This window comes from Epinephelus moara, chromosome 8, assembly GCF_006386435.1.
Source record: "Epinephelus moara isolate mb chromosome 8, YSFRI_EMoa_1.0, whole genome shotgun sequence".
Classification (NCBI taxonomy): domain Eukaryota; kingdom Metazoa; phylum Chordata; class Actinopteri; order Perciformes; family Serranidae; genus Epinephelus; species Epinephelus moara.
In genome coordinates this window covers 31,793,114-31,809,490 of record NC_065513.1, presented here as the reverse complement: position 1 = coordinate 31,809,490, position 16,377 = coordinate 31,793,114, and the positions used below count along the sequence as shown (strand labels likewise).

General features: G+C 41.3%; 2 protein-coding genes across 7 annotated transcripts in view; one reads left to right on the top strand and one right to left on the bottom strand.

Annotated features, from left to right (window-relative positions):
• The first annotated feature begins 1,127 nt into the window (after positions 1–1,127).
• Positions 1,128–5,682, top strand: sb:cb288 (uncharacterized). The gene is made up of 5 exons (XM_050052156.1): positions 1,128–1,328; positions 1,932–1,986; positions 3,372–3,440; positions 4,479–4,563; positions 4,792–5,682. The coding sequence occupies exons 1-5, from the start codon at positions 1,128–1,130 to the stop codon at positions 4,838–4,840; spliced, it is 459 nt and encodes a 152-aa protein (XP_049908113.1). The 3' UTR covers positions 4,841–5,682.
• Positions 5,683–7,216: 1,534 nt separating this feature from the next.
• The window catches only part of osmr (oncostatin M receptor), a 13,195-nt gene continuing 4,034 nt past the window's right edge, over positions 7,217–16,377 (bottom strand). The window contains exons 3-17 of one of the 6 annotated variants that reach the window (XM_050052225.1): positions 14,690–14,733; positions 14,461–14,606; positions 14,188–14,317; positions 13,737–13,885; positions 13,416–13,549; positions 13,178–13,319; positions 12,867–12,952; positions 12,543–12,759; positions 12,204–12,389; positions 11,999–12,100; positions 11,039–11,197; positions 10,786–10,938; positions 10,594–10,675; positions 10,422–10,506; positions 7,217–8,334 (exon numbers count right to left, since the gene is read on the bottom strand). In XM_050052225.1, the coding sequence (XP_049908182.1) occupies positions 7,972–8,334; positions 10,422–10,506; positions 10,594–10,675; positions 10,786–10,938; positions 11,039–11,197; positions 11,999–12,100; positions 12,204–12,389; positions 12,543–12,759; positions 12,867–12,952; positions 13,178–13,319; positions 13,416–13,549; positions 13,737–13,885; positions 14,188–14,317; positions 14,461–14,606; positions 14,690–14,733 (2,178 nt within the window). In that variant the 3' untranslated portion in view covers positions 7,217–7,971. The other 5 variants (XM_050052226.1, XM_050052224.1, XM_050052228.1 and 2 more) reach the window with 5 other exon arrangements.

Here is a 16,377-nt window from a genome sequence, read left to right as displayed (position 1 = left end):
AGGCATAAATACATATTTTACATATAAATACATATTTTACCTGCCACTTGTATGTTATACCCACTTGCAGATGTGCCCAGTTTGTCAGTCATGAGAGATTTTGCACCTAAACTAGCTGCTGTAAATCACAACGTGTCATTACATGATTAAACAAAGACAACATCAATATACATGTTACCCAGCAATCATCATTACATAGCTGTATATGACAAAAACTACAAAAAATAGTGAACTATTAGCTTAACTAAATGTTTTTATTATAGTTTTTAAATATATAATTTATGTAGAATAAGCATATGTTTTTGTCATAGATTGATACTATTTCACAAAAACAGAAAACCATGATGGAGATGGGTTTGCCTTTTTGAGGGTGTATATAAAAAATCGCACCATTTTTGATTTAACGTGAGTTCTTCTTTGAACAATTAATGTTATGCACGTGTCTGTTTCATTTATGATTATTATAACTACTTGTTTTATCTGTTGTATTCTCATATGTAGGAGAGAAATACTTTTTATATTAGAACAGATTTCAAATTATCAAAGTTTATTTAAAAGTTAAAGAAAAAGATGCTGTGTACACCAAACATTGAAAATAGTGTTGGTTGGAATGAGAGCATTTGTAAGTTGTCTTGTGAAAATATGTTGCTACTACAAGTTGGATTTTTTAACAGTAACTTTTAATGGCACTTTCCTAAGTGATATTTTGGCATCAGTAATCTCCAGACTTTGTGGAATATGTTCAGAATGAAACTACAGACAAAGAAAATAAGTTTGCAATATTTTGTCTTTTCCCCTCAGGTTTCTTACCTCTCCTGCATGATCCCTGCCATGTTTATTCATATATATACTTTTTTTTTTTTTATCACATCCTGTGTGCAAAAAAAAATTCAAATTCATACATGGGTGTATTTCCAGGTTGCAATTGAGCCACTCCACCCCGGGGGGCCCCAGTGCAACCACACTGCCTGCACTGTCTATATTTATGCCCCTGACACCAGACATACATTATCAACATATAAAAATGTTTTGTTTTCTAATGTGTTTCGTGTATAGTTTGTACATATATGTATTTACTTCATATGTAGGTAGTATGTATCTCATTTATTGAAATTCAATACATGTACATGTATCACATTATCGTCTGGGGAAGTACGAGTTTAAAAGAAGCCCTTGAACGCAGCACGAGATACGCGTCTGGGCGCACAGCTGAGGTGAGTGGAAGAAAACATGATGAACTGATGAAGTCTGACCGCACAGCCTCAAAAATGTGGACCGAGGTGAAAAACAAGAGCAAAACAATCACCAGCAGCGGAAACAGCTCAAAGGTAAGAAGCTAAAGAAGGAAACAAACGCTTTTTCTGCTCTGTCTGAAGAGCAGCCATGGAGCAAAACAAGTCTGTGTATCCAGGAGTGAGCCTGCCTCTCTCTCTCTCTCTCTCTCTCTCTCTCGGTGCTGCTGTACGACGGTTAAAACCTGACCCGTCACTGATTTACTTGTTTACAAGCCTCCTGTTACTCTTAAAAGTTTTTACCTCCACCGGAAGCTGCTTTGTAACTTTGCTGCAGGAGCAAATGTCACGACGGAAATGTTTTGGAAATATATGGGCCACTTATATTTTCTTATCTTGCACGTTTTCTTATCTGTGCTGCCTGTCGTTGCCCGAAGCGCTCTGATTTTCCACATTATTTGACTTCCTGTAGCAAGTTTCCAACCCCTGCAGAAAGCAGCATGACTGCAAGCTGATCCAGCCTGCACTTAACTTCTCCATTTCTCTTTACTTCTCTCTGTGCCCCAAATATTTGTGTAAAGTGGCAGGTTTATTACAGGACAAGTATCTGAATGTGTCCTGTCCTGTCCTGTCCTGTCCTGTCACTGCCCTCTGCTCCACATTTGTTGTGTTCAAATACATGTTTTGCTGCATTTTCAGATGGTTGACCCAGATCTCACCAGACAGCTTTTACACACTGTGCAGCACAGAAATGGTGAGTTTTGTCTTCTTGTATCTTTCCCTTTGACTCTTATCTGAGTTTATAGTTACAAGCTGGTATCTTGGGTCTTAGAAATTCTGGTAAAAAGCCGAACTACATGTTTGTCCACTTCTATGGTGCCTATGATCAGATAACAGTGCTAGATAAACAGGAAAACCACTTAAGGTAAATTCCAATCAGTGGTATGTCAGCTTCAGATGACTGGCAATCAATTTAAGGTCAGAGTAACATCACAGGAATACCAAAGCTCCACTGAAACTGAGTCCCTGTTCAAAATGAAGTCACAATGGTGGTCACAAAAATGCAAATTATTCCATGTGACCAGGGGATATAATGGAAACATACTATGTGAAACACTGTAGTTGGTGTGCAGAGCTGAAAACCACTAACAGTATCAGAGGAAATTAGTGTAAATACACAGACAATGGATATAATAGAACTTAATAAATTAGTTTAACAGAGAATCAGAGTAAGGTTTAGTAACATGTAGAGTTTCACTTACAAGGAATCTCCTTTGGTCTTTGCTGCATACATCAAATATACAATAAAGTTTTATGGTAGCCCTATTATTTGCTTAAATCACTGAACTCAACAGGCCTGTATTTTTGGGACAGGCTTTTAACTCCTCTCACACAAAACTGTTTCTCAGCAAAGATGGGACCTACTATCAGATCGTTCATTTAAACCAGTATGAATATTACTTCTATAAGAATTTGACTTTGAATAACTTGTAAATTATGAATCATTCGTTTGATCGAGCTCCGACAGACAGAGCTGGATCATCCGACAGAATTATGACACTTGTTTTACAGCACCTGATGATTACAGCACCTGGCATACCGACACGACACCTCTTTATCCTGTTGAAACAATATTTACAACTCATCAGATGAATTTTTATGAAAAACTCCTCTGATCCTTTTGATCTGAGGACCGTTACAGAATAAAGAAATATGAATAATTCACCAGCTAATCGAGGAATAGACACATAATCTGACTTTACCACCGCTTTCATCTCTCTTGTTTACCAGGCTGGTAAATTTGAATGAATTACTGCATTCTGTGGCGTTCATGGTTTCAGTAAAATTAACTTAACGATTGAATTGTGGAGACAGGTGTTTATTTGTCAAAATGTGTAGCCACACCGGGCTAGTAAAAGAGACTGGGCGTTTAATTGGGACGAAGCTTTTAATTGAAGTTTTATAGTATGTGCATTATACAGAGAAAATAGTCCCAAGATGTCCAAGAGAGGTTTGGATCAAAAAGGTTTCACATCCCATGTAGTCTGAATCATGAATCAGTCAGGCAAATGTATCACATACAAAATCTTACATATTGGCACTGTTGTGCTTTGTGTATTTCTATTTTTTCCCATGAAGGTTCGACAGCAGCTGCCACCCATCCTGGCACAGAGGACTCTATAGCCAGCAGCAGTGGAATCATCCCTGGTGAGCTCCGCTTTGACACAAATCTGATGTGTTTACACCCTGTAGTTTGATTTGATTTCAACTGGATCACATAAATACACATGAAAACAACAATACAAAGCATGTAACCAAAATAAAAATGGTTGCAAAGCAACAAATTGATTATTCCGATTACATTCTGTGTTCGACCCGGGTAAACTGAGCCCACTGTTGACAGCCTGAGAAACAAAAGGGTTCCTCAACCTGTTCAGTGGAGCCTGTGGGACTCTCAGTCGTCTGTGTGATGGCAAAAGCTGAGACTCTAGGATCTGTTTCAGAGAAAAACACCTGATTTCTGAGAACCTTAAGTCAACAGCTCACAAAGACTATTTTCACTCAGAGGGTTGAGACTCTCAAATAAAGGGGGATCAGGTTACTCCACCAACAGCCCCAGAAAGCTTTCAAATATTCAAAAACATTTTATTTGGCAGCTCTTTTCTGAGTATTATTGCAAAACAACGGATGGCTTGTCATTTCGGTCAAATTGCTGGGGGTTATTTTCACTGGCGGAGTCAAAAGCTGGGATTTTCCAAAAATACTCTGAGACGGGTGGTTTTTGTCATGCACATTCAAAAATATAACACTGCAAGAACAGTGTCAGCTCGCCAGAGTCTGACTAGAAATCTGGAAAGGGCAGTGAAATTCCTCAGGTCTCAGCAACGGGCAGGAATATTATGAATGCAGGATGATAGTCTGCAGAGCTCTGAGAGATGACATTTACAAGCCCCTAACAGGAAGGGAGAAGGCTCCAGAGCACTACAAGGATTCTCTAGTTGTGTTTTCTTGCAGAGTGTGTTTGATATGTGATAGTGCAGTGATGATGGATAGGAAAATGAGGAGCATGAATATGAGCGTACACAGTCATGAACAGTTTTTGTTTATGTGGAGGAACTGGTTCATTCACTCAACTGGATAAACAAATTATTTCTGCAGATGATACAACGCACAGTGAATCCTGCTGCATGCATGTGTCCTCATGTGCGTAGTTGTGTTCTAACATGTACGTTTATGTGCTTTCAGGTGCGATTGCAGCCACAGTGTTCATTGTCTTCTTACTCGGGCTCTACGCCGTCCTCTGGAAGTGCATGGTGTCGCCACCACAACGGTAAAGGACAGACACAAGCCCTGACTCGACTTTGGTGAAGCCTCAGTCTGATTTTGTTGACACAGCGATCTTGCAAAGTGCCTTTTAGCGTCACATGTCTGAACTTTGTATCCCAGCTCATCAAAGAAAGACGAATCACCTCACATGATCGGCACTTTTTCCACTTCGTGCTAAACAGTGTTATTGTTTTGTTGTCATGTGAACACTCATTTGTGTTTCCCCTTCCAGAAAGCACAACAAGGTGAGGGTGAGAGTACACCAGAGGACGACTGTGTGAAGACCGGCTTCCAGGTGGGACATTTTGGATCTTAATGATGTGGACTAAAATCTGAGAGCGGACTTTGGTCCCGGTCAGAGAGAAGCACCAGAGGGACATAAAGCTGCCGAAGAAGATCCTCCTGATAGATCCAAAGATCAAACCACAATAATACTGACTCAGCTGAATGGATGTCACTAATGTTTCCCTCGGCTTTACTGTCTGCTGGTGGCTCCTGTTGACCCAAAGCTCCATGTTGATGTGAAACACTTGTTTGGCGGGTCAGGTCATGCTGCTTGTTTTCTGTGAACTCTGCACTACTGAGGGTCGAGGCTGCTCCGGCCACAGCTCGCTTCAGCCACTGATAAGCTGCGTGTGTCTGAGAGAGAGACTGTGGTACTTTTTAGTATGTAGATTTTTTTATGCATGTTTTGTTTCTGCACCAGATGGACAGTTGCATTTCAAACATGTCCTCTGTTGTGCCATAGTACTTCTTAGTAGTATTTTATAGCACATCATGGTATCATTAGGTCACACTGATGTCCATTTTAGTTTGTCCTTGTTTCCTAAAGATTTTTTTAGGGGAAACTCCTAAAGCTGCCCGGGTGTTCAGGACAATCGTCCAATCACCTCCGCTCGAGACTTTATATAGAATATACTGTGGAAATCTAGAAATGGATTTTGATTTTGTCTTCTTTAAAATCCCCATGGTTTATTCACGTTACTCAGGATGTTGTCACTACTGTATGACTTTTGACTCTCTGTTATGAACTGTGACTTTTTTTTTTTTTTACATCTAGTAATATGTGAATCTGAATAAATGATAAGATCTGTGACTGAGTCGCAGTTTGGTGAACTTCAAATGATTTGTTTTTGTTTCCTGGGGTGTTTGGGACTTACCAGAAGTTTGGAATGAGGAAAAAACACTGTGGGTGGATTTCCATAGAAACTTTAATAAGCAGCTCATAGTGTCAGTATGAGTGTAAAGGGCAACAAGTGGGTGATGGACATCAGTAATATCAGGTTATGCAAGTTCATGAGCTGCTGAATCTTTATGGTCAACAAGAAGAAAAGGGCCGGATGGACACATCCTGCATTTATGGCTACAGTCCAACAGCCACAAAGCCACCCTACTTAATATGCAGTTAGTTACATGCTACTCCAGTGGCTGACTTTACTGCAGCTACATCACAGCAGCGGTCTGACACTGTCGTTTCCAGAACCGGTTCTGCAACTTCATAAGAACACAGAGCGGAGCTGACTGAACTACATTATGAGTGGGGAATGTGATTCGGTGGAACCGGCAATTAATCAGCACGAAGATGATACTGTAACTGAGATACTAATCAATGATGTGCAATACAGTCATACCTTAGATGAAATGAAGTGCATCCACATTTTCGTTAAAACATCACAGCAGATGTTTGGACTGCACTGAAAAGGTGGATGGCAGCTGCATTGAGCCAAGGATTGTGGTGTGGAAATATTTGACACAACTCTGAAAATATTTTTAATTCTGGTGATTGTAGAGACACACCCATGGGCAGATTATGAAACAATGGGCCCCTGGGCACTGTTACGCAAAGGGATCCATCATCTGTCCTACATAAAACCAGGTCACAGTCTGTTTGGTGGCTTGGTATCTGTTTGTCGTCCTTGTGGTCATTTTGTGCCTCCTTGTGGTTGTTTTGTGTCGTTGAGGTCATTTTGTGTACTTTTTTTTTAATAGTTTTGTGTCATTGTGATTGTTTTCCTGCTCCATATATGTTAATTTGACATTTGACATTTTTGCAAGTGAAGGCAAGCGAGGCCCCTCTGACACTTTGGGCGCCTGGGCTTGTGCCTGGTAAGCCTGTCCAGTAATCCATCCATGGATATACCATATAAATAGATCACATGTTCTAAATCTGAAGTATTTAAAATGACAATTTGTGAGAAAAAACATGGGACATTCCTGCAGTTATATAAAATATATGCACTTGTAAATGTGTTTTAATCAGTAAATGAGAGAACGAAAAACCGGAAAATGTCGCGATTACTTCCTCTGACCTAGATTTCTACCTGTAGCGAAACCAAGATCATGCTCACACACAGCTGTGTTAATTTTCAAAAAAAATTTCCAGTAACTGTCAGTCATTTACTGTAGGTAACAGATTTCTTGCTATGAACCGGTTCTGTGTGTTTCACACTTGTGAGAACAATTACACACCTCACTCGGTTCCTCAGATGCCTTTGAAGTGACTAAAACAATAATCTGTCTTCCAAAAACCTGGTTGTTTTTGGCACCTGGAAATGCACATAGCAACAGCACACTAGATAAACTGTGAAATCACGTTCTCGGTCAGAACACGTGTCTGTTTAACTGAGTAAAAACGGGAGTCATAACTGTGGAGCAAAATATCTGTAAACTTGTAGGAGGTTTCTGCTGTTAGTGAATGACCTGTTTTAACAAGTAGAGAGAGTTCAGATTTGAGATTCCTGACTGTTCTTCTGTATGAGTCAGATGCTTATTACAGTAAAAACACCTCTTACCCATTAGTCACTGATGAGGAGCTGCAGAGAAAAGAAATAGTGACAAGTAACCCTTTTAATCCTTGCATCAATATTTTATTACGCAACTTATACATAGTACTTCCTTCACCCTGATATTCCAGTACAGTTTTTGATTATTTAAAAACACGTTTCAATAGGACCATACAAGTAATATAAAATCAAAAGCTCAAAAAAGATGCATATGCTCAGCTGCCTTATCAGTGCTACCAAATGCATCCTGCAGATAACATCTGTAGCTGCTTCACAGTTCACCAAAATCTTTACACTGAGTTCCTCTTGTGTCACTGTGGACACTTTTACTTTTGGACTGTATTGCTGCAGAAGCCATAAGCAGTTTAAAATACTGTCCAGATAACCTGCTGTGTGTTTTCTGTTCTACATACAATATGTTATAACATCTGCAAGCTATAGTTTCCCAATAAAATCACATATGTACAATGTATAGATGTACAGTATATAGTATGTGGAAACATGACATTAATACAAAAGATTTACAACAGAAAGCTGCAGGAACATTCTGTCTAACAAACAAAGCACCTATCTTAAACTCCTAAAACCATATGACATCAAAGTTTTGGGCTTGTTCTTTAACTTTTCACTTACAGATTATCACTGGAGATATAACCGTAAATAACACTGCATGACTCCAGCAGACTCTCAGAGGTTTCACAACTTGATTTGATCTCAGTGACTTCTTCCGCCTCAGACAAATCCTCCACTGCGGTGGGCAAGTACGTCTTGTTTGTGACGCATGTTATTTGATGAAGGTAAGGTGTGTCCCAGGACACTGTGACTGACTGGGGACAGTAGTCTACTTGGTGTGGCAACGTTGGAGAGAAGGACTTGGAACCAGGAGAGGGCAGTGTGTCCAGGGTTTCATCCAGAGGAGGTCTGCTATTCAGGATCTCAATGTCACAGCAGCTGCACTCCTCCACCTTCTGAGACTGCAGCCTCTCACCAGTCTGCGCAAACACACAGAGGGGATTATAATAATGTGAGGCAAATAATTATGCATGAGTTTAGATAAGAGAAGCAGGTCTATATCACAAAATGGTGTGTGTGCATGATTACGGCAGGTAGACTGGCCGAAGCATGGATCTACTTTGCTATGCAGTTTACATTCATTCAGACTCAGTTTGACATTATTTCTGTTGTACTGGAAGGTTTTTTGGATATTTTTCTTGCCTTAGTCTGCATTACAAATCTCTACAATAAGGTGGTGAGTAAAATTTTATCATGACCTCATAATGGACCAAAAATATGAAAATAAGATCCAGCTTGACAAATACAGAATTTCCCTTAAATGCTCTTAAAGCCTCCTTTGTACCAACAATCATATAACATCCTGAGATCTGAGCTTTTGTTTGGTTTGTATATTCTATTTCTTCTAGCTATTTGGGATTAGTAGCACCTGATAATTATAAAAAAACAAGCTTGAAAAAAAGATGTCCTCATATGAAGATGGGTTTATTTTTAATAGTCACAAATGTGCAATAAAGTATAAAATAGTTTATTTCAGGTGATGATTTCAGTAAATTAGTATATTTCAGTTCTGCCACACTTAATTGGCCTGTGTGAAATGTTACGATAACACAAAAATAAAGTCCTAATGTCCTCAAATGAATACCTCCTAATTAACAGTGTCTTAGTGTTTTGTATTTGTATGCCATATCAAACTACAAATTTAATTTTACTGATTTATTTAAAGCTCATTTTCATCTGTTGTCCCTGGGCGTGAAATATACTGCACATATAACAATATAAAAAAGGTTATTTCATGTAGCACAACAGTATGAATATGATAATTCCTCACAACATTAATAAATACATACACCTGTAGGACATGAACGGAGATGCATGAACGTTAAGAGAGGAATTACCAGACCTGTCTTTCTACCAGTCTGTCTTTCAAATCTTAGGTGCTATATCGTAGGCAACTGGACTTGCTCGAGTTTCTTGAGGACGTTTCCCTCTCATCCAAGAGGCTTCTTCAGTTCTAACGGTCCAGGTTCAGGTGTGAAAGGTGTGTTTCACACCTGGACCCATGTAACCTTAACGACACACATGATGGCCAGGTGGGTCAGCAACTCACATGTGGCCTTAACGACTCAGAAACTCAGCTCACATGTGACCTCAATGACTCTGTAAGTGTTTGCACAGTGTATAAAGCCTGTGACTCGGCACCAGTCAGGTAGAACTGAAGAAGCGTCTTGGATGAGAGGTGAAACATCTTCAAGAAACTCAACCAAGTCCAGTTGCCTACAATATAGCACCTAAGATTACCATGACCTGGAGGACTGAGAACCTTCACCAATGTCTGTCTTTCAACCATTTTTAACATTAGCTTTAAACTGAGTAAAACTCAAACAGTTTCTGACATTTGTAGGGAGGGCATTATTTTGTTGCTGATATTGAATGTTTGAGTCTCCCCTTGTTGATGATCTTGTTTGTCTAACTCCCCATGAACTGTTAAATAAACTGTTTTAGGGGTCAGGGAGCTAAACCATGCCGTATCCTGTTAAGTAAACAAACACGGGCCAATTGGAAGGGTTTGTACCTTATTCACTTTTGTATCTGGATCGGCTGCAGACTGATATGGCAGAGCTGGCCATCTCGATTTTACATGGTTTAGAGTTTTGTGTTTCTGTTACCACTAGGTGACAAAAAAGTGTCCACGAACACGGACGACAGGTCCAATTTGAGAAGATGAAGGATAAGGATGAGGATGCAGGGTCTCAGGGGTTTAGTTTGAGATGCTTTGAGATGGTTTTTTGGAACTCATCTGCAATAACTAGCCAGGAAATTTAGTTCCTGTGTGTAATTTTCTTATATAGACATGAGTGAAATAAGCCAGTGATTGGAATAAACAAAAATGAATGAGCCACCTAAACAAGTGTTTAAAACATCTATAATAAACTGAAAACAATACTCCGTGCTCTCCAAAAGAAAAGAGGGAAAATGTATGTATCGTGTACTAAAGGCAACTTTTGGTGAGTTTTTTGGTTTCCTCTTTATGAATGGTCTCACTGTTTCAACAGTTTCGCCTTACCTCATGCAGGAAGCTGTCTAACTCTGGAGTTTTGATGTTCATACCAGCAGGATAAGCAAATACCTCCTTGAGCCTGCTCTTCAGCCTGGAAGATGGAAGCAAGAGAAAGGCTTCAGGTCATCTTCTGCAGGAGTTAATGTTTAAGTGGAGATTTCGAGGTACAGTTACTCACATTTCTCTTCGAGGCCACAAGAGAATGATGCATCCCAGCAGTAACAAGATGGGAGTCAGTATCTTGACCAAGTGAGCAGAGTCTACCAGAGGAAACAGAAGATGAACTTTTAGTCAAAAGAGAAAAAGTAAAATGATAAATACTGTTGAATTATTGAATCTCTATGATTGTACTGGATGTTAAGGAGCTCACAGTTGGTTCTGGTCCTGATAATGATATTGGTTGGTTGTCCAGGCCCCTCCGTAGTGAGAGCGCTCACAGAGAAAGCATACTCTTGGTTCTGCTGCAGACCCTCTATAGTCACAGACTTCTTATGAGGGTCTGCCACTGACACGTTGAACCGATCTAGATGCACACATACAGTCATATTTAGCATGTTTTTTTTGAGCCCAAAAAGAGATCAAGATCAAGAATTACTAACACCGGAAGCTTCTTCTGAACCTACTTGCAGCATGACCTGGCAGCGTATCAGACTCCACTGTCACCAGGTAACCAGTGATGAACGCCGGATGAGCCGGATCGTCCTCATTGTAACGCCACTCCAGTGTCACAGAGAAGGAAGTTCTCTGAACAGGTTCAACCAGTTCTGGGGACCTGACAGATTCTGAGGAAAAGGTGGTTTTGAGGAAGGAAGACAGATAGCATCAATAACAATTAAAGCAACAGAAGCAAGAACACAACTTCCCCAAATGATACGACCAGGGGACTGTTTACGTGACGCCTGCATTGTTGTGCTGTTGACAGAATCTGCTGCAAGAGCTTCGATGTGATCACTTTGTGGTTATTTTGTCATCAAATGTAACCTGGTGTTGTGTTCACTGATGTCAGTCAAGGGGAATATAACTTGCATAATGATCTTGTCCCTGCTTCCTCCTCTCTGCACAACTGATAAACAGGAAAGATGGTGTTTTGTGTTTACATGACATCTAGAGGAAGTCCCCGTTCGAATATTCGATAAAGACGTCCTGTGTCAAATCTTTAGCCACCACACCTTGTTAAAAGGTTGACTTTTCATTTCAGAGACGCACACAAACACACACACATATACACTAACATTAAATCAACACAACACACGACAACTTACATAACCTTGTTCTCTTATCCCATTATAAAATTTTGTTTACTGGCCGGTATTCACAGTACTCGTCATCTTTGTGTTGTTCTGTTAGTGTTTTGTCTTTTGTCTTGTCATTTAAAAAAATCTTCTTTTTTTTTAACCATGTGCATGAGATCTCATCTTTTAGTTTGTCTCACCGTCCTGTCCGTTGAGGCATCAGCTCTGAAACATACCATAAACCCCTCTAATAGACCAGCAAAACACTCAGGGAGAGCTACTGCTGTAGATGCACATTAATACACAGACACACAATTCCAGTTTAACTCATTGATCAGTAATGACACTCACTCCGCTCTTGTGAGTATCCAGTCTGTACCTCCAGTAGCCTGTGTCCATTCTCTGTGCATCCGTAGATATTAAATGTATACCTACGACCTGCTTTAAAGTTTCCTGCAAAATAAAAGTGTATGACAATGAACACAGAAGCAGGAAAAAACTCAAATGGATGCATTTGCAGTGAGGACTAAAGGAAAACAGCTAAATAAAAGCTCACCAGCAGGTAGGGACAATGTGTTGTTTCCCTCAGGCACCTTCAGCCATCGCAGAACACAAGGCACTGCGTTTCCCAGAATGCACCACTCCACGGTGTAGCCACAGGTGACAGTGTGCTGCTCGTCCCAGGACAGATTAAAACCAGCTGCTGTGCTGCTGCTCAACCGCTTCTTTACTGGGAGGATTTCTGACGGAGACATGAATTGCAGACTGTTAGGCAACCAAAAAAGTATCAGTGAGGGTAAATTTGAACAGCCATATGAACCAAAAATCAACACTAGCAGAGTGAAAACTTCCACCAACACTGAACTAAGACAATCTCAGATGAGGCGTTGCTCACCTCCGTTATCCCTCTGTGATGGGATGGTGATGTGAGCAGGGACGCTGGAGTTGCTGAGAACAACAGCCTGGACAGTGAACTCATACTGTCCCCCATTGATGAACACGTCTGCCTGGTTTTGCCCACTGTCCTTCCTATCGGTCCAGTTTTTGCCTTCCTGTGACCACTTAATGTCATAGCCTTTGATGATCTCTTTGACTGCTGAGCCAGGAGCATGCTGGGAACACGTTGGGAAAAGTTTGGTGACTAGTTTAATCGAACAAAGAGTTTGTGTACTATTACACCATTTGCACCAAAATAAAAAAGACGAGTTTGGAGTCTTACTGGAATCCACAATAGAGTAACTTGACGACTGTTCGGGTCGGGCAGCTGCTTTATTCTCCTCCATACGTCCAAGGTCACCAACGGATCTGAAGAGATCATATGATTATTTGTTTCAGGCAAAGTTGGATATCATTCAACCATGATTTCCTGAGTTTATGAATGTTGAAGGGTAACTTATGGCCTGAAATATGACGACATTTTTGGTCCTAACTTGGGCAGAGCATGGTCTAATTGAACTTGGACCTGGAATAGACATGGCGACACCCTTTATACACCATAACATCCTGGTAATACACACTTTTTGTACTTACAAGTTGTGAAGGATATGGGCTGTGTCCATTTTCCCCACAGCCTGCCATTGAGAGAGCAGCGTACCCTAGTGGAGTAGTGGGTGTTGGGAAGCAGATGTTCCAGTTTGACTTTGCAGTGACCGCTCACATTATTGCAACTCAGCTGTTAAAAAAAAAACCAGACAGAAGATTAAAAATAAATGCACTAAAATATTCAACTCTGCAGGATGTTTGTTTTAGTTCCATGGATTAAACTCACCTGTGTGGTGCTGTCTGGGTCTGCAGTGACCTGACAGAGGAGGTTCAGTCTGGTCAAGTTCCCATGTACGACCCAGGACACAGCAGTGTCTGTCGCCCCAGGGCTCACTGTTTTCACCTCCACAACAGGAAACACTAACAGCAACACACACACGCACAAATGTTCATCTTCAAGTATCTATGCAGTGAACACTGAAACAACACAATGACTGCCCCGATAATGCCATGTTTCTTGAGTATTTCAGCCATCATTTGAAAGTGTACAGCAACATCATACACTGTATATTCAATATTCTGATCAAATGTCTGCGTGAACTCTGACCTCTTTCAGACAGGTTGAAGGTGTAGCTCTCCATCGCCTCTCCCAGCTCGTCCTTCACCACCACACTGATGTTGTATTCTTCCAACTGTGGGACGGCCGAGAAAGTACAAGGAGACTGCTGGCATTTGATGGGAGCCTGGTCTGAGTTCCTGTGATTTCAGAGGAGGGAACGGGAAAAGACCTCTCAGACATCCAACAGAACTGTTGCTCTGGGATTTATTTAAGAACAAACAACCTTGTTGCCCCGTAATCCAGTTTAGTTACAGTGTGGTAAACATTTGTAGTCTAGTATGAAGAACTTGGAGGCAGCTCCAAATGAATGTAACATACATTTTGTATTTGAAACCTTGTTGTTTACCTTTATGAAAAATATCATTATGCTAGGCCTGAGACGCTCTGCCCTGTATACGTGTGTTTGTACACGTGAATTTTGGGTAATGTAAGCACTCACTCTATGTGGAGAGTGTGACTCTGCTTGTTGGGATCATATTGATCTCGTTTTCTGCCTGGATTCCAGGTGCAAATGACGGTTGTCATGTCTGAGGTCAAACAGCTGATGTTTCTGGGCTTAAGGGGAGGAACTACAATGTGCACACACACACAAACACACACACACACACACACACACACACGCACACGCACACGCACACGCACACGCACACACACATGTAAAAAATAATATTAAAAAAATGAAGAATGTAAAAAGAAAAAAAATCAAACTTACAGCTGATGTAGTTCCAGGCATAACTTGGCTTTCCTGTTGTATCATGGCAGGTGAGCGTGAGACGTTTAATGCGTGTTGTCGGGATGGTCAGGTTATGTACAGTGATAGCCTTGACTCTGTCTCCGATGTTGAAAAGAGGGTATATGCTGTTATTAAAGGTCATGCTGTTAATATTGACTCCTCTTGAGGGGACACAGCAGAATATGGCAGTGGCGTGCTCTCTCATCACCTGCTGGAGGGGGAAGATCTTGCTTGTAGTCTCTGCCTGGAATCCTGCAGGTCACAGAGGAGAGTTTTCGCACGGTCTCATGAGAATCTGGCCAGCAGTGTGTACATACAGGGGTGCTGTTAGACATATAATTTACAGAATTTTATCAGTTTATTGTTGCACACATTAATGCATTTCATATACTATATTAAGTATTTGTTAACAGTTTGTAAAACAGCTATAAACAATATTTGCATGGCTGTTATAAGGTTGCAACTGTTGATACTTAAAGCTTATTAAATGGTTATGGATGTGGAAATCTTTCAGTTCTGGTCGGGGACACAGACATCATCGTCCCATTTAATAGTCAACTTAAGACTTTCCTCTTTGATAAGCTTATAGTTAGGGGCTGGCTCAGGCTTACCTTGGACCAGCCCCTAATTAGGATGATGCAGGCCTAGTCTGCTGGGGGACTTCCTCCTTCCTACCACACTGAGCTCCTCTCTCCTCTCTCTCTCCATTTGCAAACATTCACCCCCCCCCCATTAATGTATGCTACTAACTCTGCTTCTTTCCTAGAGCTTTTGTGCTTTCTCATCTGCCGGGTTGTGTCTAGATCGTGGTTGTGGTGCTGCCATGGTCCTGCCTGATGCCTACTAATGCTGCTATTAGTCATATTTCTTGAGTCATATTTCTTGAGTTACTGCCCCAAGCAAGGGAGTTCAAGTATCTCGGGGCCTTGCTCATGAGTAAGGTTACAATGGAGCGTGAGATGGATCGGCAGTTTGACGCAGTGTCTACAGTGATGCGGACGCTGTGCCAGACCTTCGTGGTGAAGAGGCAGCTGAGCCGGAAGGCAAAGCTTTCCATTTACTGGTCCATCTACGTCCCAACCCTCACCTATGGTCATGAGCTCTGGGTAATGACCAAAAGAATGAGGTTGCAGATTCAGGCAGCAGATATAATTTTCCTCAGAAAGGTGGAGTGGAGGTGGAACTGAAAGGAGTCCGACTAGAATACCTCCAAGGCGCCTCTCTTTGGAGGTGTTCCGGGCACATCCCACTGGTAGGAGGCCCCGGGGCAGATCCAGAACATGCTGGGGGATGTTACATATCTCATCTGGCCTGGGAACACCTTGGAGTCCCCCAGGAGGAGCTGGAAAGCATTGCTGGGGAGAGGGACGTCTGGAATGCTTTGCTTGCCCTGCTGGCCCCACGACCCAGCTTTGGATAAGCAGTTGAAAATGGATGGATGGATGGATGGATGGATGGATAGATGGATGGATGGATGGATGGATGGATAGATGGATGGATAGTTCTACTATTATTATAGACATATAATTCTTATTGTTACATACATATACTATTATATATTAAAATATACATATAACACATTATCATATTCTACTATTATTATTAGTCATATTTCTGTTGTTTTTCTTGCTGTGCAGCTCTCTCCCTCTCTCCTCTCACTTTGGACTCCAACTCTCCCCCTCCTCAACCTGCACTCTTTACACCTCTACATGTTAGGAGACAGTTGAGCAAACTCCCCGCCGGTAAGGCTGCAGGCCCTGATGGTGTCAGCCCACGGGTTCTCAGAGCCTGCGCCGAACAGCTCTGTGGAGTGCTTCATCGTGTCTTCAAAATGAGCCTGAGCCTCCAGAGGGTCCCTGTGATATGGAAGACGTCCTGCCTCGTTCCAGTGCCAAA

Coding starts and splice junctions, on each gene's coding strand:
- sb:cb288 (XM_050052156.1), top strand. CDS start 1,128: ATGTATCACATTATCGTCTGGGGAAGTACGAGTTTAAAAGAAGCCCTT. Junction 1,329..1,931: donor GCAGCGGAAACAGCTCAAAG/GTAAGAAGCTAA, acceptor CTGCATTTTCAG/ATGGTTGACCCAGATCTCAC. Junction 1,987..3,371: donor CACTGTGCAGCACAGAAATG/GTGAGTTTTGTC, acceptor TTTCCCATGAAG/GTTCGACAGCAGCTGCCACC.